Genomic DNA, 21,163 nt, shown 5'->3' with positions numbered 1-21,163 from the left:
GTGCCATCGTACACACGCATCGAGGCCCATACTCTATGCTGTTGTCTTCATACTCTATAATTTTCACAAAGTATTCCTCGATCAATACAGGTCAGGTAATTAGTCCCCGGTCGTTGTCGTGAACCGGCGCGGGATTTAAACACTTCAAGGGGGCCAGGTAAAACTAGACTTTAGAGCTGATTCGTACTCCACATCTGTTTCCAGCCAGAAGGAAAGGTCACACCGCGAGTTGAATAACGTCCCTCATACAGGCCCATTGCATAGCTGTCTCGAGCCATGAGCAAGGGTCTTCGACTATCCCTTTAGCATACCATAGAAGCCTGGTTGCAGTGGGGACGAGTAATTGACGCGCAATACCGATGTGTTACAATCCATACTGTCCTAGTGTATAGGTCTGCCTGCGTGTAATAAGAGCGTCGTGAATTTACTTTTTCACGTGTCGCAACAGATGGCGTCTGAGCTAGCTGGCTGTAGCCCTGGAGTGATCGTCGAGCTCACGTGACGTCGGCGGCACCGCCTCGCATTGCCCGATCGCGCCTTCCATGAGCTTCATCAACATTGCGACACACAAGCACCGCCTTCACCAACATCCCGCCACAAACAATCACCACTGACGAATACTGTCTCTCGCTGCTGATATCCCCCACCGACTTACAACTATACAAAGTCCATCCAGCTACTATCATCATGGCTGATACCGCCATGGAGAACCCGGCCAACACCGTCCCGCCGCACAAGAAGCAGCTCCCGTCGTCGATACCCAACTTTGATACCCTGGAGGGCTTCTCCACCGAGGGCAGCGATGACTACTCGACCTTCAAGAAGCTGCAACGGCAATTAGAGTTCGTAGCGCTCAGGCACATGGAACCGCAGGTGGCTAACAGTCGCAGGTACATCCATCTACAGGAAGAGTACATCAAAGATGAGCAACGGAGTCTGAAGCGAGAGTTGGTGAGGGCACAGGAGGAGATCAAGCGCATTCAGAGTGTACCGCTGGTGATAGGGCAGTTCATGGAGGCCATCGACCAGAAGTAAGCTTCAACACAGGCACAGCGCTTGCGTCATGACACTAACACGCGCAGCACCGGCATCGTACAATCGTCCACCGGCTCCAACTATGTCGTCCGCATCCTCTCCACTCTCGATCGCGAACTCCTCAAGCCATCGTCATCCGTCGCGCTGCACCGCCACTCAAATGCCCTCGTCGACATCCTGCCACCAGAGGCCGACTCCTCGATTGCCATGCTTGGTCAAGACGAGAAGCCAGACATCACGTACGCCGATGTTGGAGGTCTAGATATGCAGAAGCAGGAGATTCGGGAAGCTGTTGAACTGCCGCTCACACACTTCGACCTCTACAAGCAGATCGGTATCGACCCACCGCGCGGTGTACTGCTATACGGACCTCCGGGTACAGGAAAGACCATGTTGGTGAAGGCTGTAGCAAACAGCACGACCGCGTCCTTCATCCGTGTTGTCGGTTCGGAGTTCGTACAGAAGTACCTGGGTGAAGGCCCACGTATGGTTCGTGACGTGTTCAGAATGGCGCGCGAGAACTCGCCATCCATCATTTTTATCGATGAGATTGATGCTATTGCTACAAAACGTTTCGATGCGCAGACAGGTGCCGACCGAGAAGTTCAGCGTATCCTGCTCGAGCTGCTCAACCAGATGGACGGTTTCGACCAGACGTCCAACGTGAAGGTCATCATGGCGACGAACCGCGCGGATACCCTCGACCCTGCGCTGCTCCGACCCGGTCGTCTCGACAGGAAGATCGAGTTCCCTTCGCTACGCGACCGCCGTGAGCGCCGTCTTATCTTCTCCACCATCGCTAGCAAGATGAGCTTGTCGCCTGAGGTAGACCTTGACAGCTTGATCGTCCGAAACGACCCCCTCTCCGGTGCCATCATCGCAGCTATCATGCAGGAAGCGGGTCTGAGGGCCGTACGCAAGAACAGGTACAACATTATCCAGAGCGATTTGGAGGAGGCATACACCAGCCAGGTCAAGGGTGCGGCAGAGGCCGACAAGTTCGATTTCTACAAGTAAGCGCATCGCTACTTGTAAGGGACTTGAGAAGGGACATGCACCATTGTACTACTAGATAGACTAGGCCCTGGGGTCTCGTATCCTATGAGGCTATATACCGTGGTCGCTTGGGTAATGCATGAAACAACATGAATATCACCTTGACTACGCCTCGATTGCTGTTGTGTGATCTAGACGTTGCGTTTCATCTAGACCAGGGCTTGTGCACTACTAAGCTACATTCTTCACGTTCAGGTAAAAGGAAGTGGAAGAGAATATTCCTATGTTTACCACATCGGGCGAAAACGCCCCATGTTTGCATACTCAGTCCTTTCCTCACTGCGTCTGCCGGATTACACATGTCTTAAAGCATGGCTGTATTATTCTAATTCGGCAAGATATGTCAAGATAGTCATTGATTGTACTACTGCGGTAACAATATATACAAACATCACGCAAATATTATTATTGGTGAGTGATTATAGTTCAAGAAGTATCTGACGTACCAACGTAGACAAGAGACTATGCAGTACATTACAGGGCAGTCCTTGTACACGGGAAAAACTCTATGGATTTCATGAGATCTTGCACTGACTTTGATATTGTATCCAGTATACTACACATTGACATCGATCTTGTGTCGCCATCTATAAGCCATTTTAGTTACATACCATCAAGATCAATGGAGACAAGGTTACTTAATTATATGCATTTATAACTTCTTTCGTCTATCTACCAGATATGCCACCAAACGCTCCTTTCTGTCAGCATACCCGCTTCTCCTTCCCTTTCCCACGCCGTCTCTTCTTGGTATCACCGGCAACTCGCAACCAAAATCCACTAACAACTATTATTGCTGCGTCTTCCTCCTCCATCCACCCGACTAGAAACTATCCTACAAAGACACGCAGCAGCGGCAACCGACTCCACGCACTAGCACCTCAAGCTCGGCAAAGACAGAGGCAAAGGACAACAATTGCACCGCAGGCCATCCGTTCCATTCCGTGATCCAACAATAAGGGAGAAGAGCTACATATCTCCCAGAAAGGAAAGAGAAAAGAAAAAGAGAAAAAATGTGACAAAGGAAAAGCAGGAGCGACTCGACGCCCTATAGTAACGGGCGGCGGCTCATGGTATCATGCATTCGCGACGCAAGGGAGCGACAAAGGAAAGGTCCGGTGGATTGCCAGACGGTATGCAAAAGGCGTTGTATGAGAAGTTATGGTGAAATGACGAGTTCGGTACAGATTCGTTAACCAGTTTAGCCGACCCTGATAGTGGTCTCTAATGGCGTGCGCGGTAGATCTTTGTCCAAAGAGGCTCTGGGTATACCTCCCCTTTTGTCCTCCTTTGGTGGTGTGGGTGGTCCAGAGTGCCTGTTGGGCATGTATTCGGCGTCCTTTGCCGGTGTAGGCGGGCGCCCATCGCTACTCGCGGTGCCAGAGTCCTTCGGCGGTGTAGGCGGCGGCCTTCCCTGTGCATGATCCCTTTCCCTGGATGTAGACCTGGCTCTGGCTTCAAGTCGTGGAGGGCCGAGGTAGGGCGCTCCTGTGGGTGGTGGTAATGATGACTTCTCGCTACTCGTATTGGCAGCATGGCGATCTGAGGCACTCCGGTTGCTGTGCCCGCCAACACTTGAAGATTCACCGGCCTCTTCCACCACAGGCAGAGTGGTCCCAATCTCTCCTCTTTCCGCCGACGGACTACGTACTGCCCTCAAATGTAGATTCGGTACGTTTTCTTCACCATGACCTTGTCGCCGCGAGCGGTCGGCTTGATGCTCGGCCTTCTCCAGGACACGGTCGGTCGACGATCGCTGCGCAGCAGTCGCATTGACACCGTCAAGCGAGAGTTCGTTGAGATCGTTTGTAGCCTCTTCCATCTTCTCACGCTCGGCCGCTTCTCTAGTCTTGGTGACACCGCTGATAAACTTGATGAATCGATCGCCGTATCGCTCGGGAGGTATAGCAGATATTTGAGACTCGGTATTAGCAATGCCTTTAATAAAGTGCTCCATACGTTTGATGAAAGAGTACTGGAGCATAATTAGTATTTGGCGAGCCCTACGCGCTGTACGCTGCAAACTTACGTGTGTCAGACAGTCGATAATGCCGAGGTAGTATATCTCTTCTCCGGGGGTTTCGTCCTCGTGAGTGGCTCGGAAGCCACCATCGTCAGAATAGAAGTAGAAGTTCCGGTTAGGATCTTCCAACTCGTTCGGCATCTTGCTAGACGTCTGACCCATGGGTACTGGTTTCTGTGTCTTGACCATCTGCCTCAGTTCCCTTGCTTTCCGAGCACTCTCCAACTTCGAAGGCGTGCGCATAAGCTGATTCGGTTGGGGCTCTGGTGCTTCCTCTCCACCTGGTGAAAAGACCTTGAGTGTCTTGTCTCGCAGGTTCTCATCGTTACCCTTTTCCAGGTCGTGGATACCAATGAGGAGCGAGTAGTCCATTATGTGTAAGCGCTGCAGCAACTTGACGTCTCTTTGCATCTGCTCGATGAACATCTTCTTCTTGGACGGCCCTAACTCAAGATGCTGGTTTCTGCGTAACCAATTGAGGTCCTTTAGTGTCGCGCGGGGGTTGGTTGCCAAGTTCTCTTCCTTAAAGTCTCGCCCAATGGTAGAACCCTTGAGGTCGAATGTGCTGTGGATGTCTCGATGCGGGGGAAACAGGTTGTTCATGACGACGAAGTGGATTTTGCGTCCATAGGGTATCTTTACGCGATGCAGGCCGTAAAACTGGGAAAGAAGAGTGTTTGGGTTCTCTTGCACGTGGTTGTAGTAGTCCTTGAGAATCTTGCGGAGGAACTTATGTTCGGCGTGGTGGATGGTTTTGATGATGTACTTGTAGTCGCGGGAGAAATAGAAGAAGCTGCCACTCTTGCCGGGAGAGCCGAGCTCGGAAAGGATGTATTTGCTGGTCAGCGACACGAGATAATCGGCAGGGTCGAGCTTGAAGGTAGTGCGGAGATGGCGGAAGACCCATGGTGCATAGTCCTTGAACTTGAAGTCGTATTTGGCGGAAGGAGTAAGCTCGTTACCAGTTCTGTCAAAGTGTCAGTATTGTGCGAATAAGCAAAGAACAGAGGTCTGCCAGACGAAGTGGAGATGAACTCTAGCAGGTGCTTGATGTTGCAAGGAAAGCCGGCCGGCACGTACATGTCAAACGAGAACTTGTGCTTCGCGTCAAAGTCGGCATCAGTGAGATCTCGGTCCATCTTGGCGTTGGTTCGCGAGACGGTGAAGCGGATACCCGTCAACATATTGTAGGCTGTCACCCAGTTGACGTGGTTCTGGTCGACCTTGGTGCCTACCACGACGCGGTCTTCGTCTTCGTCCTCCTTGCGCTTCCGCTTGCTTGCTCGCTTCTGGCGGATGTGCTCAGCCCAGCGCGCGGCCTCATCGTCCTGGGGCACCTCGTCGAGATGCATGTCGGAGTTGACGGAGCGTGTGGTCCGACGCACAAGCGACATGGAGCCTCTCCGTTTGTGCGGTGTGGAAGGCGAGAAGCGTCCACTAGCGCTGATGACGTCGTCGGTGTTGTTCTGGGGTTCGCGGGCGCGCGATGTTTGCAGCTTGGGGACCTCGAGGGTATGACGTTGCTGCAGACGATGAGGTTGTTGAGAGGGGCTGGGGTTGTTGTGGTTGAAGGCAGGCGGGGAGGAGACGCGATGCGCTTGGCTCGGTACCTGCAGACTGGACGTGCCCTCGTCGGATTGGGGCTGCGGCGACGGCGAAGTGGGAGGATGGGAGACGGAGCCGACGTGCGGAACATAGAAGTCCCTGCTTGCTTCTTTGGTGCCGTCCTGAGCATCCATCTGGCCGAGCTCGACGTGCGTGGTGCTGCCACAGAGGCGGTCCTTGGTCTTGCTGCTGTGTATCGAGGCGAAGTAGCCGTCGTCTCTGCTCGGGCGCTCGCTCGACTGCCTCTGCGTGTCGAGCGACTTGGTGTTGGAGCTGTCGGCGTCCATGTAGTCTCCTCTGCTCCGGGCATGACGTGCGTCGTCCTGGGACAGGCGCTTGTCGATGCTCGCGGGCCTGGGTGGGCGGCCGTTTGCCATGGGCTGCATTCCATTGGCCATCTTCCCGTTCATCGCGGCAGCGGTGCCATTGGGGGGCGAGCGGTCCGAGGGCGAGCGCGCGGGGGGAGGCGGTGATGTTTGAGCATGTGCAAAGGAAGAGCGGTCGGTTGCTTCGGCGCCATACGAGGGCATCATCTGCGACTCATGGATGGTTACGCTCATCAAAGAGGCAGCCTTTCCCGAGCGCTGCGGAGGAGGGGTCGGCGGAGCGTGAGAAGCCAGTGTGTGTGTGCGACGTGTGGCTGGTGAAGGTCGGGTTGGGCGTCGTCCGGGGGATTGCGTAGTGCAGCGCCGGCAGAGACTAGGTACCAGAGCGGAGCAGAGCAGAGCAGAGCAGCGCTGAGGGGAGGCAGCGGCGGGGCGGCAGGCGCTGGAGCAATGGGGGTCGTGATAAGAAAAACGGTGGGCGCAAGAATGGGCGTGGGTGTGTCGGCGGCCAGGAGTCGAGTCGAGCTGTGATGCTCGATAGTTGGCCCTTCGCTCAGCCCTTTGCTCGCCGGGCGCGATCCGACTTCCGTCTTGCGCTAGCCTTGGCAGGTGGACAGTGCCTTATTGCGCGCTGCGAAGCCACCAGCAACATGACCACGGGCCCGGCTCCTGCTGCATCACGGCAGTTTCAATGCAGTCGGACATGCTTGGCCCCATTCACCACTGCATTGCGCTGCTTTTCACGCCCCAAAGGCCCCATCGCTGCGATACTTGGACATGTTGTCTGCGTTGCGCGCGCCCGTAGAGGGAGATTGCGCGTCTGGATTAAGAACAGGCGGCATGCATCCCTCAGCCACACCAATAGTCCCAGCAGCCCGGGTGCGGCGTCATGCTGTGGCTCGCAATCACCCTATTCTTAACCATGGCGTGCCAAACTGAAGGTTATTTTCTACACCAAGCTGCACCTTGCTATTGCTATTGCTATGCAGTCCCCATCCATGCAGCCCACGTTGTCGCCCCGAGCACCGGACAACAGAGGAGGCGAGCCGGCCTTGCCCTGCGCCGCACGTCTGTCTTCGGCTCTATTTAGCTCCAGCTCCACTCCCAATCTCCTGGCTAACCCAGCCCTGTTTTCGTCCGCCCATCACAGAATGCGCAACACCTGGGCGACCAAGTAAGGGTCCAGTGCTCCATCAAATACATGTCCTCCCCGCAATGTCCAGGCGTAGACACATCTGACCAGTCTGGAACATCCTCACACTCGACAGTGCATCTCTGTTGAGCAGTGCGCACTCGGGGCCAACATTGAAGATCCGCGCTCTCCACGCTAGCCATCTTTGGCTTCCCTTTATGTGCCCTGCACGCCAACATATATACCCATGCTTGAGCATGCGACTCCAGTAATGGCGAGTTCAAAGTCCTTGTCGCACCTGAGACGACATGGAGACTGCCAAATCTCAAAACACCCTTATCGCGCAGTCGGTGTATGGCTGGGAGGACTTGGTAGATAGGCAGTAACCGCGCTGTCTTCATCCCACAGCAATCCGATGCTTGTCGCCGGCCCTCAGCGAACAGACTTCGGTATTTGGCAGCGTCTTCCTGATGACACCCTCTTCCACCATCTTCTTCACTTCGTCAACCGCGTGCTGTGCAATCTGAGTCAACTTGACGGCCCAGCCCCGATTGTCCTTGTCTGCATCATGGGCAGATATCCAGGCTTTGGCATACAGACTCTTGGCGATCTCTGTGCCACCGGGACTGCCAGCTGATATGTTACCTCCAAGCCACCAAGGGTTCTCAACGCAGTCAAAAGAATGTAGAAGCGCTGTGAGGGGAAGTGCGGATTCCGACACAAGGTAGGAGCTTGCGTAGGGACGAATCACGTCGTACGAAACACCGTGTGGTGAGTAAATGACAGACAAGGTCTTCTCCCGATCGTTGTTTGGTGACGGCACCAACGTACGGGGCGATGAGGCGATTGTCATTGGCGATCCTGGAGAGGGGGGCGGGCTCATAGGCAGGTTGATGTAGTGCATTGGGCTTAGCGACGAGAGTACTGTGCAAGGAGGCCGATATGTTATCCCGATCGCGTGATGTACCTTGGAAAGGTCCCGCTTGGCTGGAATCCAAGTCACCGTCACCTCACCACATGTCCCTCGGGGAGACGGCGGCGGTAATACTATACGGTGTATGGACTGGCCATCTCCCTCGACGTACTTCGGCAGAGCGTGCACAAGGCTGGGACGAAAGTGTTTCCATGAGCGAATCTTCTTGGCCGCAGACGGTATGGCTAAAATAGTTGCTTCGCAGTCTGGTGGGAGTTGGCGCAAGGTAGCTTCATGGCAGTGGTCTGGCTTGTCTTGGGATATAAGCACGAGGTCGGGTTCGCGGTCAAGGTCTCTCAGGCTCGCGACGGATGGTTTCGCTCTCTGTACAGAATGCGAGAAGACGGAGTTTAGGATGATGGAGGGCCCTGAAAGCCAGGCTGGTCAGGAAACATTAGCACCCATCTACAAGTCGGCCTCCAGCGGTATCAAGCGCGATCTTCAGAGACTTACGGTCAACCAGAATCGTGAACGATCCTGGGAACAATCCCGGCGACGATAGTGGGGCAGCGGGTGGGTCAAAGGTAAGGAGAAAAGAAGTGTCTCCATTCAGCGACTCGACGGAGAGAGCCATACTAGCGAAGAACAAGTGCAAGACAATGTCGGCCACGCGCACGACGGGGTAACGGCAACGTAAGACATGAAGAAAGGGAGGCGAGGCGACAGGCTACGCGCTGCCGTGTCAGTCTGTGATGCCCATGTCAATGATGATTGCGGGCTTGCGCCATCGCCTTGGAACGCTCAGCAGAAGCAATTGTGCTGGAAGGTTGACGCGAGAGGGTAGTCGCAGACGAGCGTGGACGAGAAACAGCAGGTGCAGACGAGGTGCATGTGACGAGTTTAGAAAGCCATCGGTAGCAACACGCTGCTCCTGTCACTCAACAATTTCCACCCCGGCGCGTCAAAAGCTCGTCTTCTCGTGCGTCTTCTTCACTCTCCGTCACTCTCTTCTCTGACGTTTCCCACCACCCTTCCGCCTCAACCCAAGTCTGTTGCCGAAATGTGGTAGATGCAGCTCCCTGCAACCAAGTGCAGCTTTCCTGGACCTGCCGCCGGCCGAAACTGGCTTTAGCTCGGCATCTGAGGAGCAAAAATCTTCATGGCGCCGCAGCCGATGTCCTGGTGAAGAGTCCGAGCAGTAGATCGCATTGGTCAAAATTCTTTGCATGCACGGGACTTGAGCTGTGAGGAGGCTTCTGCGCCGTCTAGCTGATTATGAGTCGTCTTGCTCCCAGCCATCTCTGATTGGAGCGCGCAAATCCCCATTCAAGCGGTAGGTCATTGGGCAGCACGAAGCTCTCCAAGCTATCAGCTTCTTCGCCTCAGCTCCAGGGCAGCCGTCTGATTGCTCCTCCGCTCGAGCTTGTCGTGGCGATACAGCTCTACCCTCACGGCAGCGGTGCAGTACCATTGCTTCTTCTTCTACATGGTCAATCGTGATTCCTGAACACAGCCTCTACTTGATCACTTTCTCTCCAAGCCCCGCCGCCGTTCGCAGCTGCCCCGCATCCAGTTACGTCTATCCGCAGTAGCAGCAACTTCAGCTCAGAGCTTCTTCCACCCGCCGTAGTCACCACACCCGCTCCTGCCGTCACTGTAGCCTCCCCCCTCAGCTGCGCAAGCTCGGACTGAGCTTCCCCATCCCAGCGCCTCGCTTTCCACGTGCCATTGCTTCGTCGCGAAGCTCCTGCCATTGATGCTCGCAGCCATGCCTCCGTCGCGCGCAGCACCGCTGACGAGCTCCTTCTCCGTCAGCGACGAGAACAATGTCGTAGTATGCCCGCTGCGAAACCACGACAGCTCGGCCTGTCGCAAGCGCTGCACCGGGGTAAGTCTCTCCCGCTGTTGCTTCACGTTACAGCAAGCTCCAAAGCTCCAGAGCTCTGGGGTGCAGACTAACACATGCGTAGGAGAAGCGTTTCCGGTCCATGCAGGAGCACATCCGCCGCGCCCATCCTGAGCACTACATCTCCAAGTTGCCGGCGACTGAGGTAGGCTTGTCCAAGGCCAGCGCTGGCCGAATACGCTGCTGACTGTTTCCGCTTGCAGGAGAGCTTCATGCTTATGGTCAACACACCACCACAAGAAAGACCCCCACCTCCACCTGCGACGACCTCAGCACCGCCCCAGCAGACGTACGACTATGGCGGAAGCGAACACAACTCCTTCTTCGAGACCGACTTCGGGACGAATCATCTTCGCACATCGGACGAAATGCGCCGGCCGTCACTCTTACCCGCCGCGACTGCTGCGGCTGCCCTGGCCTCGTTACACAACCATCGTGCCGAGTACGACTGGGACTCAGATCCGGTATGGACCCGCGTTGCACCTTCCCCACACAAGACCAGGCTAACAACTGCTGTGAACAGGACGCAGCATCCGATCCCGATTCGAAGAACTACAGGCCTCGCGCACGATTCGCTCCGACCACCATAGAACAACACATCAATGCCGAAGAACCTTACTACACATCTACTTCCATACAGCAAGAGCTGCTCCCCTCCTCCCTCGCACGGTCGCCTCCCGGGCGTTCCTCCACTCTCCCTCCTGGCGCTCACTCTCTCAAACCGAACAGACCCCGGAAGTCATCTGTAGGACAGAATGCTCGTAAGGGCAAACACGAGCGGCAGAAGTCCAAGGACTACTCGCGCAGGCTGAGCTACGACAGGAAAGCATACTCGGCTGAGCCGGCAACCGCTGCGGCCATTATGGGTAAACGGTGGGAAGACTTGATTGATGCTGCTGCTTCAGCCACAGAAGAGGATAGCCGAGATCTCACGCCGGTTGGTGTCACACTCTGCTACGCTATTCTATCTAACATGAACAGGTGCCACAGTCGCCAAACCAATCCCCTCACATGATGAACAACAGAACCTCTCTACCTCCCTTCAACTTTGCTTCACAACTTCAGTCATACACGGCATCACCTTTGAATAACGCTCTGACGCCTCCACCTCCGGATATGTCGGACCTTCAGCCTTTCCCTTCCGTCGAGTCTTCCATTGAATCAGCCATGTCCGGCCAAAACTTCCACATGCATTCCCAAGGTCTCTCCGATTCATCTCCTAGCTCTCTTTTCCCTGTCCAGATCTACTGCGCTGCATGTCGGAAACTGTCGATATTGCGCGACAGCTATGCATGCTCAGAATGCATTTGCGGTCTGTGTCAAGAGTGTGTAGATGTACTTGTCAGTGAGCACAACCGCGGTCGTGCGCCGACGTGTCCGCGGTGCAGCACTATTGGAGCCAAGTTCAAACCCTTCCAGCTGGATATAAGATGAAGCAAGGTTCACTATGGCGTTTTGGGTATTACATCATAATCTGGCGTTTGTTTTTGCGTACCCCATACTTTCCCTTGGCCTCGTGCCTGGTTCCGCTTGCTGCCAATCATTGCTAGCTCCACGAGCCACATGGGCGTTCACATGGTCTGTTTTGGGTGGCTTGTTCGGAAAAGACTGCTCGAAAAGCAAGTCGGAGTTTTGATTTAGATGTTACGAGGGACTCGACCGGGCCTCCTTCCCTCACAAAGAGATCGCAGAGATAGACTCGCCTGCGAATACAATACTTGGGTGTACCTACACCCCTATCGTTTCACTACTCTATGTTTCCACGACCATAGTCCGCTGTTGCACTAGCAGACTTGCGCAGAGCCTATTGCGCAATTGTTTCCATGTCCATGTTGACGTAGTGCTCAGTCAGCGTCAACAGGGCTTGCTCAGGGATTTACGTGGGCCCGATTTGGAACCACTTCGGCAGTGTAATAATGCGGTGAAGGAACCATGGTTCATGTCCGCCCGGGTGGATGTCGTACGTCAGGTGTCAGCCGCTCGAAAGGGTGGAGACTCCCGTCATTGCCGGACGCAACACTACTCGAAACGACTGCTTCCCACATGATTCAAGCTCTGAGCGGTCTAGAAGTCCAGAATCCTGGATTACGAAGAACACGAGAGTGGAGATTACGAGCCACCTCAACGTTTGAAAGCGGGAGGTGTTCCATCTGGCGCAGAACGGTATATGTCTATTTTGGCCATTGTCGCTGCAGGGACAAGAGCGATGTGGATAACTGTGTGTGAATGAAGGCGTCGGCCTCGGGAAGCAACGGACGTGGCGCCGTCGTCGCGATGCAAAGGGGTGCCGCGGAGCGGAGCAATGGCCGACTTGTAAGGACGGCCGGGAATGTTTTGTTCTGTATTCCTGCGCTGAGCGCCTTCGATATCCCCCATCATCGATTCTCTCGTTAGACCCGATGTGCGGCGATCCAAAGGGTCGGTGCAAGGAGGGCAGAAGGTTGGCCGGGTGCTGGACTCGTGACGCTCTTTTGGGAGATTGAGTGTGCAGTCATGCGGACGACTGCCTCGACAATGTTTCCTGCTGTCAACTCAACGCCTTTACTGCCAACGTGCTCCAATCACAGCAACCCCAAAGCTTAAAGCCGGCAAAGCACATATGGCGGTGTAGTGCGTCTTCGCCAGCGGAAAAAAGGCCAAGCCCTTCTCCTTTTACCCCGCCGTGCAGCCAATCGCTCTACTTGACCGCATCGACACAGCGTATCCTGCGACGGTGAGTCTAAAACGCCAACTGCTTCCGGCGACGCATCGGCGCTGGGCATACACCTAGGCAACGTGTGCGATCAGCGTTGAACGGGAAAAGCTTGGTCTCAACAATCAAGGAAATTATGGAAGAAAAGTAGTCCATGCCTCTTTGCCATGATCGCGCAGAACAAATGCGATCGCCCTGCGCTGCGGGTATGACCTTGCAGCCATGTGATCTCCTTGCAAGCTCAGGAACGAGGTTAATGTGGGATCGGCGATGGCTAGCGCAGGGTCTGGCCTTGCATCGTCAACCCGAGTACCCACATTAATCGACAAAGTCCATAGCATGCCGGTCTAGACGCACACTCGTTTTGTGGTTTGCATGGAACCCGCGGTTTGAAACTACTGCGCCTGTTTATTGACAGTTGGGTTGCTGCGGCTGTGGGAGCGGCGCGGATTGGGTATAGCCCTGCGTGGCGCCCGGCCCCTGACGTGGTATGCTGGGGTGCTGTAGGCTGCTTTGGGATGACTGTTATGCGTCGGGTAGAGGTGTGTGTGTGGTGGGGGAAAGGGTATTTAGTGGTCGCGTGCCTCGCGTTGTTGGTGCTCCTCTCGTTGGGATATTACCGTTTGTCGATACATACCTTTTGCTTCCTTTTTGCACATCGCATTGCAAGAAACACCAGTTACTTCTTCAATTCGATACATGCAAATACTCGGGTCCGCATACTACTACCATCTACCAACCACCTGACACCAAACCCCCATCAACGACAATCGCAACCGAAACACTACAGTCAATACTTACAGCAACCGCCCAACATGCCCATCTTCCGTACATTGACGACCAAAATCAAAACCTCGCTCTCTCCATCTTCATCTCCGGAAACCTCGCCAGATGGATCGCCCACCTCACCGCAAGTGTCTTCCTTCGAGAGGATCAGCGGGCGCAAAGAAGGCGGTGTGAGTGGAGCGGTCAAGCGCCCCGAAGTACAGACCAGAGTCGACTCCTACATGACTCAAGGAAGCAATGCCAGCAACGAGAGTGTAGAGGAGAAGAAGCAGCGCAGGCTGAGTCGGTTCAGGGAAGAACTAGACTTCGAGGCTGAGGATTGAGTGAAGAGACGTGTATTCTCAAAGGTATGTTTCATTTATCGTTTCTAAGATGACGTTTGCTAACTTCAAGCCAAGTTTACGCTGCTTCTGAGTCTGCCGTACCATCTGCATTGCCATCATCTTGTACTGGAGTGCCTGTCCTGCTCGCACTTCCACTCTTTGGCGGGCCTCTAGGCGGACCCCCAGCCTTGGGAGGCGGTGGTACACCAGAGCCTTTCTTGGGCGCATAGTCTTGCTCCAGACTCTTCTGCTCTCCCTCCTTGAAGTAGTCGTCCAAGCCACCGCCACCACCACCCGCAGGGCTAGCGACATGATGCGCTCTTCCCTTCCTCTTTGGCGGCGGCGCCGTGCCCTGAGGTGGTGGTGACTTTGCCGGTAGCGCCATGTTGGCTGGCACGAACAACTCTGTCGGTGCACCCTGCGTTGGCGCAGCGGGGAAATCAACAGGGCCAGTCAAAGGACGTTTCTCATCAAACGACGTGGCCCCGCTAGCATCGCCTGTGGAGAAGAAGGTCTCGCCAGGCGCTGGCGGCGGCTCGTCCAAACCCGCTGGAATTCGATGCAAAGCCCCGAAACCCAGCACACACCCTAAGGCTCCCTCACCACCCCAATTGCGCGTCGGCGTGATGGTAACGGGACGAGTCACGTTGTATTCGTGGTTATACACGTACAGCCGCAATGGCCTGTTTAGGAAGTCTTCCACGAGTTCACCTAAGCCAGACTCGCCGCGCACAAGTCCCTCGGGGCTGCCGATGACGTAGTCACCATAGGGTAGCAACCCTGCGGCATCAGCGGGGGAATTGGGAGCCACGTCTAGGATATGCCAGACATCCTCCGCGATGGCCAATGGAGACCACTGCAAGGAGATCCCTAGAGTCGGCTGATCGGCTGGGATTTGCAGATAAACTTCTCGGATCTTTTGGCCCTACATGGTGTCAGACGTGTATAGATAGTTCAATTGAGTGAAGTTAATTGTGACGTTTGTTCTCCCGACCTTCTGTGGTTGTACTTCCTTGCAAATGTATAATGTGAAATTGGACAATGACTCATGGCATCTCGAATGTATCGTGGTATGAGAAGGGGTACTTAGAACCTACCTTTGCGCTGAATACACCTAGGCTGATGGTCGCACCAGCACTGTTCCGTACCTCCGTCGCAAAGAGACTTGGGTCTGGATTATCCTGTTCACAGAGTTAGTACAAAGTCAAGGTGGTCTTCTTGTTTCCAGTCCATCCAATCTTGCCTAGGAGCTGACCCCCGCTTCGCCATCGTCTATCTTCTCCCGCTCTTGCATCCCTTTGCTGATATCTTTCAACCGAATGGAAAATACGTACAATGGTTCTTCCATTGATTCCAATAATAAAATCGAACCACGGCTCCAGAGGAACATCTAGATTAGCGTTCCTCAGCACCTGGAAGCCGTATGCGCCATTCGTAGCGGACTGCTGCTCTTCGTTGAGGGGCGCGGCGTCTAGTCGCGATATGAAGCGGTTCAACGCTCCGAACATGGACATGATGAGAGGTGGTGATTCTGATGGTTCCTTCAAAAAGTTGTCGTATGGTGATGACGACAGAGAAGTTGTGTTGGTCGAGGTGTCGTTGTTGGTGGCTTGGAGGTTTTGGAAGGTGGCCATAGCTCGGGATCTGCGCCGCGCTAGCTGGGGCAGGTGCAGTGAGGATGGCAATGTGTGGTTAAAGTTGAATCGGAGGTAGTTGTAGTTCAGGATGCAAAATTCGGAACATTATCATTTGTAGTGACCAAATTACATGTACCGCCACGTATAGCACTCACTGTCTGAGTAGGCAGTCGCGTCGGTCGGAACTATTCCTAATCTGGTAAGGCGTATCAGGATTGCTCTCACTCTTCCACAGTATCTGCTCGGTCACCTCATCATCCACACATCTTCTGAAGTCAAGACCCATTACCTGTGGCTTCTCAAATAAGGCTACTCTCATAATTTAGTGCATCGCGCTTGCTGGGGATATGAGTGAGACGGCGGGTGAGAAAGGCGTAGACCAATGGTCGCGTGTCGAACAGTTCCCCGAACATTTGAAGAAGTACAGCCCATTTCTTCCACTCTCAGAGATTCTTGAATTCTAACAATATCAGATATTGGCACCAGCGGTTCAAGACATGGGAAAAGTATGACCAAGGCATATGGATGACAGAAGACGCCTGGTTCGGCGTGACACCAGAACCCATCGCGAACAAGATCGCAGCCCACATATCTGAGTCAGCGCCCAAAGACAAAACCGTCATCGTCGACGCATTTGCTGGTGTTGGTGGTAATGCCATAGCACTAGCGCGCTCGGGACGCTGGGAACGCGTGTTTGCTATTGAGAAAGATGCCAAAACGTTGAAGTGTGCAAAGCACAATGCCGAAATATATGGTGTGAGCAATAAGATCTTTTGGCTCAACGCAGATTGCTTTGATGCCATGAGCAGGTTCTCGGGTCAAAGCAATGTCGTTGTGTTCGCTAGTCCGCCATGGGGAGGTTTGTCTCTTTTCCACACCATCATTCGAATTAAGCTGATGTGTTTAGGAACTGAGTATGGTGCTGAAGACGTCTTCGACCTCAGTAAGATGGAGCCGTATAACCTCGAAAAGCTTTACAAGAGCTTTACGAGTATCAGCAAAGAGGTTGTTCTGTATTTGCCGAGAACGTCGGATCTTAATCAGATTGCGAGATACGGGCAAGATGGGAAAAAGCTGGAAGTTGCTCACTATACTATGATGGGTGCTAGCAAGGTAAGACACAGAAAATATTGATGCTAACCTCCAAACTGACTTTGCGCAGGCACTCTGCGTGTATTTTGGTAACTTCAATTTCGATATGGAGCAGGACTCATAATGAAGTAGCGGAAACGGAACGCGGTCATCAAACTTCGCGCGTGTTCCATCTTAGTCCATCTCCGGTACTACCCTCTCCAAGAAAGCACATAAGTCCCGCAGCTCAGCTCCGGCCATGACATGCCCCATGCCCTCATATTCTTTAATTGTCACCCTGTCCTTCTCGATACCAAATCCAAATAATGCCTCATAACACATACGATGTAACCGCTTCGGTACCAATCTATCCCCTGTTCCTCTTGCCAGAAATATCTCACCGTTGCTACTCACCTCTTCTGGTAACCCAGCTTGTTCTCTCAGCTTCGGTATTTGATCTGCCAGAGGAAGGTATCCAGACAGTCCGACCAGCGCGCCCAACTTCCCGGCATACTTCGACACCAAACCAGTCAAAAGTGCCATAGCATGGCCCTGTGAGAACCCTCCCAAGACGATCCTCTCCGTTGGAATGCCCTGATCGACCAGATCATCGATCAGTGTTGTGATGTAGGACACGGTAGTCATCATCCCCTCTTCATCTTCGTCGTCTTCGAGCTCAGGTCGCGATGGTGGATAAGGAGAGAGGCGTGTGGGCAGATACCAGGCTGTAGTAGCTAGGTCATGGTTCTCTAAAGCATTGGGTATAGTCCAAGACATGTGTGGCAATTTGTTCGCGGATTGGAATTGGCGAGCAACGCTTTCCAGTCCTTCTGCTTCGTCACCGAGACCGTGGATGAAGATGAAGGCCGCGGACTTGGAAACATCGCTTGGTGGGGTTGTGGGTGGAAGCACAATTGGCGGTTTCCTTTCAGGCGCCATGCTTGGTTGTATGGGCGATGTGCAGTGACCTAGGTAGCTGGGGTTGTTCGGGCAAGTGGTCACAAGTTCGATCTACGGCTTTCCGGGACTATACATATTAAAGATCTACCGAGGATGCAATAGCCTTTTGATGATCACGGCTAACATCCGACAAGATGATGACAAGATCGGAAGTAATCCAGATGGTGTACGTACCCCGCATCGATCATGCAGGTACGCGGCATCTGGACTTTGCGACGCGTCGGCATGTGATCCATAATTTCTACACCTCCGGACTCTCCGCAACATCACCTCTTACACTCCACACTCCACCATGCCACACGTCGAAGTGCTCCCAAACTCCACGGCGACCGTTGCGCCTGGATGGACGTATGTCGTCGACACAGGCTACGACCCCTCAAAAGTCGCCATCAACCCCAAGAACAAGAAGCGCGCCGCCGCAGCAACACCAGGCGGTCAACGGGCGGAGAATGAGCTCTCTGCCCGACAACAGACAGCCATAGCTCGACGAATAGCCGAACTAGAACGCGACAACGACCCCAAGCAGCTCATCACGATACCCGGAAAGCCGAGCGTGCCAAAGACACAAAATGCAAGGAGGATCATACAATACCAGCGGCAGATCAAGCATTGGCTCGACGATGAAGAGGCGCAATTAGGACAAACGACAACTACGTCCAGGGGAAGCGTTTCTCAGCCCACAGGGGGAAGGGGAGCAGCGCAAGCCTTGCGAAGGCAAAGCACATATGCTTCCGTGCCTGCGACGCCAGTAGAAGCAACGCCAGGGCCTCCAACAGTTGCGCAGACTCCGTCGCGTCTCGAGGACGCAAATGCAGACGACGCGCTGCTCTCGATCGACGATTCCATACCCGCGCCGTTGAACCCCACCGAGCTCGAGGCTCTACTTGCCGCTCCACCACTTTCCTACGCTGCAAGCCACGCCGCGCCTCCTCCCGCTGGCGGTCCACCACAGAGACAGTTTTGCGACAATTGCGGATACTGGGGACAAATCAAGTGTCGCAAATGTGGAGCGCGGGTATGTGGATTGGAGTGCAAAGACGCGCACGAAGCAACCAGGTGCTTGAAGTGGGCATGAGGACAGAGAACGACTGAATATAGCATTGCAATGGCGTTGGTATGCTTTACGATACCCAGATAGTGTAACCTATCTATAGAGCAACATCTTGCTCAATACACGAATTCCTCTCCTACAAGCCTCTCGCTCAGTTTCCACAGCCTCTCTGGGTCTTCCGGGTTCGTCGCCGTTGGCTGCACCTCTTGCGGCGCTACGTTGGCGTTGTCAAGATACGCGCCGTTGTAATTGTCCAATCTCGTATCGAAAGCGGCAACAACATGGGTAGCCGCGCACTCGTCGAGCGACTTCACGTCAAACTCACGAGCCCAGCCGATCTCTTTGTCTTTGGCCACTGTATGCTTGTCAGAAACATCTTAGGCCCAACTTTCGACTACGGCAACTTACCAACACTCTTCATGTCTTCATCGTCGAACTTCTCAGCAAGAGATGTCCCAAGCGTCACTCCCGGATGCAGACTATACGCTTTCAACCCCTTCGAGCCCAGCTTTTTTGCCAACGCATAAGAGAACAATATGTTCGCCGTCTTACTCTGACCATATGCTTCCCACTGATCATAGACTTTGCCATCTTGGAAATTCGAATCGTCGAATCGCACACCACTGAAGCGATGACCATCACTGGATATGTTGACGATTCGAGGTGCCTTAGCGGCAAGGATCTTGGGCATGATGAGATTGGTGAAGAGGAAATGACCGATGTGGTTGCATCCGAATTGGTTCTCGATACCGTCCGCTGTTGTACGGTAGGGACCCTTCATTATGCCTGCTGAGTTGACGACAACATCGATGTGGGATTCCGGATATGCGAGAACTTCGTTCGCGGCTTCGCGGACTTGCTTTTGCGATGCCAGATCTAGGGTTAAGATGCGCACTTCGACATTGGCGCTCGCTGGGTTGGATTTGATCTTATCGGATGTGGCTTGCACTTTTGATGGCGAGCGACCAGCGAGGATCAGAAGAGCGGGTTTATGCTTTGCGATCTCTTCGACAAACGTTGCTCCTAGGCCGCCTTGCGTTACGCCAGTCGTCAAGACGATCTTGCCAGCTATGTTGGACGCGTTGTCTGCTGCGATGGTTGAGGCAAGCGCGTTCTGGCGATTGTAGGGCAGTGGTGAAGACATGACAGTACGCTGTTTGGAGGAAAGATGAAGAGGATCCTTGTAGTCGTAGACAAATAGATCTATTTAGAGTTATTGATTTTTGACAAATCAGGCCAGGACACCTCTCTATAAATGTCGTTGATCAGGGAGCCGCCTAGATAATGTCATGCCGGTTGACTTAGGCTTAACTCCGTCCGCTGTAAGTCCGCGTCTCCATTGAGAACTGTTCACCGATGAATAATAGAGAGACTTATTACATTTATTAGTTGCAAACCGGCATATCGATATGTAGCTTCAGCGGAATAATTGGCACAGTACAATGTGACGTCACAGATTGTAGACACCGAGAATACATACTGCATGCTCTGCTATGCGAGTTTTGACATCGAGAGCGATACAGTTAATGTGATGATCTAGGTAGTGTCCTTTGTTGTGTTGTTGAAACTGAAAATCTGCCGAAGTGTTGGTCGTAAAGTGTATCTACTGCAACAAGAAGATTGGAATTTGGGTAGCATGAGGCCGATGAGGCTACACATCATGCCACTGTTCAGAGGTCTTACATACCTTACATACGAAGAAGATCTCACAGAAAGAAACCATGGGAAGTATAGAGCGCTTGCCATAATCTGGTGGTGTACACGGTAATGTATATTGGAGGAAGCGATCTAGGGTATAACAACCAGCGCATGCGTCCATGCTCCATTTTCCTGTCTCCTCCTCTTCCTTTTCCCGGCATGATGTAGCCGTGACTATGCAGCGCCTGGCGCTTTTGCCTTTTCCTGGGCTTCGAGCTTTCTCCGTGCTGCCAGAATCATCTCCTCTCGCCGTCTTTGCAAGTTCGCTTGCCTCTCACTCTTGTCTGCACTCCATGATTTCGCCTTCGGCTGCTCCTCCTGTGCCGGCTGCGAGACTTGGCTAAGTTTCGAGGACAGATTGTATCGTGTTATCAGATCGGGATGTGCGGGTCTCGCTGGGGCTGGGGATGCTCGCGCCGGTGTAGCTGCGACTCGCGGTGCCGGTGTTGGTATTTGGAAAGACGCTGGTGCCTGTGCATGTGTTAGCATATGTCGACGGCATGACAGGATTCAAATCGAAAGACTTACCGTGTCTAACCCTCGCCCGCTCAGGGCCCGCTCCGTTGTCGCCGCAACGTTTCCGCCATTCCTCTGCAGATCCCATGCGATGTCGCGTCTGCTCAACTGCGGCAGCATCTCAGCGACTTGGTCTATTTGCGCAGGGCTCACGCGGAGTGCAGCGCGGTTCGCCGCAGCTCGCGTGCCTGGGGCCGCCGCCGTCGGCTTTCTCAAGTACCATCGTACAGCAAGGAACGTGACGACGATGAAAACGATGACTTGGGGAATGTTGATGCTCTGTTCTGCCATGACTCTATCTGCGGTATGAGTCGGAGGCTCGTGAGTCGATGCGCTGTGAATGTGTATGTACCGAGGTGCGGCGTAAAGTGCGTTGGTAGCAGCCGAGACTCGCAAACGGGTACCAAAGTTGTAGTTATCTGAGCAAACGTGA

The 21,163-nt window shown here is 53.8% G+C and overlaps 9 protein-coding genes across 9 annotated transcripts; 3 read left to right on the top strand and 6 right to left on the bottom strand.

Moving 5' to 3' along the window:
• Positions 1-687: 687 nt before the first annotated feature.
• Positions 688-2,052, top strand: J4E87_005839 (uncharacterized protein; the record flags this gene model as incomplete). The annotated part of the gene is made up of 2 exons (XM_049377444.1): positions 688-1,031; positions 1,083-2,052. The coding sequence occupies 2 exons, from the start codon at positions 688-690 to the stop codon at positions 2,050-2,052; spliced, it is 1,314 nt and encodes a 437-aa protein (XP_049233070.1).
• A 1,240-nt stretch (positions 2,053-3,292) lies between these two features.
• J4E87_005838 (uncharacterized protein) lies at positions 3,293-6,279 on the bottom strand (the record flags this gene model as incomplete). Its single annotated transcript, XM_049377443.1, has 4 exons — positions 3,293-4,066; positions 4,121-5,081; positions 5,195-6,252; positions 6,274-6,279. The coding sequence occupies 4 exons, from the start codon at positions 6,277-6,279 to the stop codon at positions 3,293-3,295; spliced, it is 2,799 nt and encodes a 932-aa protein (XP_049233069.1).
• A 1,295-nt stretch (positions 6,280-7,574) lies between these two features.
• Positions 7,575-8,081, bottom strand: J4E87_005837 (uncharacterized protein; the record flags this gene model as incomplete). The annotated part of the gene is made up of 1 exon (XM_049377442.1): positions 7,575-8,081. One exon carries the CDS (start codon positions 8,079-8,081, stop codon positions 7,575-7,577), a length of 507 nt encoding a protein of 168 aa, XP_049233068.1.
• Positions 8,082-13,873: 5,792 nt separating this feature from the next.
• J4E87_005836 (uncharacterized protein) lies at positions 13,874-15,311 on the bottom strand (the record flags this gene model as incomplete). Its single annotated transcript, XM_049377441.1, has 3 exons — positions 13,874-14,722; positions 14,895-14,978; positions 15,132-15,311. 3 exons carry the CDS (start codon positions 15,309-15,311, stop codon positions 13,874-13,876), a joined length of 1,113 nt encoding a protein of 370 aa, XP_049233067.1.
• A 470-nt stretch (positions 15,312-15,781) lies between these two features.
• Positions 15,782-16,650, top strand: J4E87_005835 (uncharacterized protein; the record flags this gene model as incomplete). The annotated part of the gene is made up of 4 exons (XM_049377440.1): positions 15,782-15,855; positions 15,908-16,293; positions 16,342-16,547; positions 16,597-16,650. The coding sequence occupies 4 exons, from the start codon at positions 15,782-15,784 to the stop codon at positions 16,648-16,650; spliced, it is 720 nt and encodes a 239-aa protein (XP_049233066.1).
• A 50-nt stretch (positions 16,651-16,700) lies between these two features.
• Positions 16,701-17,444, bottom strand: J4E87_005834 (uncharacterized protein; the record flags this gene model as incomplete). The annotated part of the gene is made up of 1 exon (XM_049377439.1): positions 16,701-17,444. The coding sequence occupies one exon, from the start codon at positions 17,442-17,444 to the stop codon at positions 16,701-16,703; it is 744 nt and encodes a 247-aa protein (XP_049233065.1).
• Positions 17,445-17,757: 313 nt separating this feature from the next.
• On the top strand, positions 17,758-18,540 carry J4E87_005833 (uncharacterized protein; the record flags this gene model as incomplete). The annotated part of the gene is made up of 1 exon (XM_049377438.1): positions 17,758-18,540. One exon carries the CDS (start codon positions 17,758-17,760, stop codon positions 18,538-18,540), a length of 783 nt encoding a protein of 260 aa, XP_049233064.1.
• A 92-nt stretch (positions 18,541-18,632) lies between these two features.
• On the bottom strand, positions 18,633-19,660 carry J4E87_005832 (uncharacterized protein; the record flags this gene model as incomplete). The annotated part of the gene is made up of 2 exons (XM_049377437.1): positions 18,633-18,871; positions 18,925-19,660. 2 exons carry the CDS (start codon positions 19,658-19,660, stop codon positions 18,633-18,635), a joined length of 975 nt encoding a protein of 324 aa, XP_049233063.1.
• Positions 19,661-20,388: 728 nt separating this feature from the next.
• J4E87_005831 (uncharacterized protein) lies at positions 20,389-21,021 on the bottom strand (the record flags this gene model as incomplete). The annotated part of the gene is made up of 2 exons (XM_049377436.1): positions 20,389-20,685; positions 20,743-21,021. The coding sequence occupies 2 exons, from the start codon at positions 21,019-21,021 to the stop codon at positions 20,389-20,391; spliced, it is 576 nt and encodes a 191-aa protein (XP_049233062.1).
• Between the last annotated feature and the right edge of the window lie 142 nt (positions 21,022-21,163).

Source organism: Alternaria ethzedia (assembly GCF_023757985.1).
Source record: "Alternaria ethzedia strain BMP 0044 chromosome Unknown scaffold_12, whole genome shotgun sequence".
Classification (NCBI taxonomy): domain Eukaryota; kingdom Fungi; phylum Ascomycota; class Dothideomycetes; order Pleosporales; family Pleosporaceae; genus Alternaria; species Alternaria ethzedia.
Note: the sequence above shows the minus strand (reverse complement) of the source record. Positions and strands in the feature narration are given on the sequence as shown.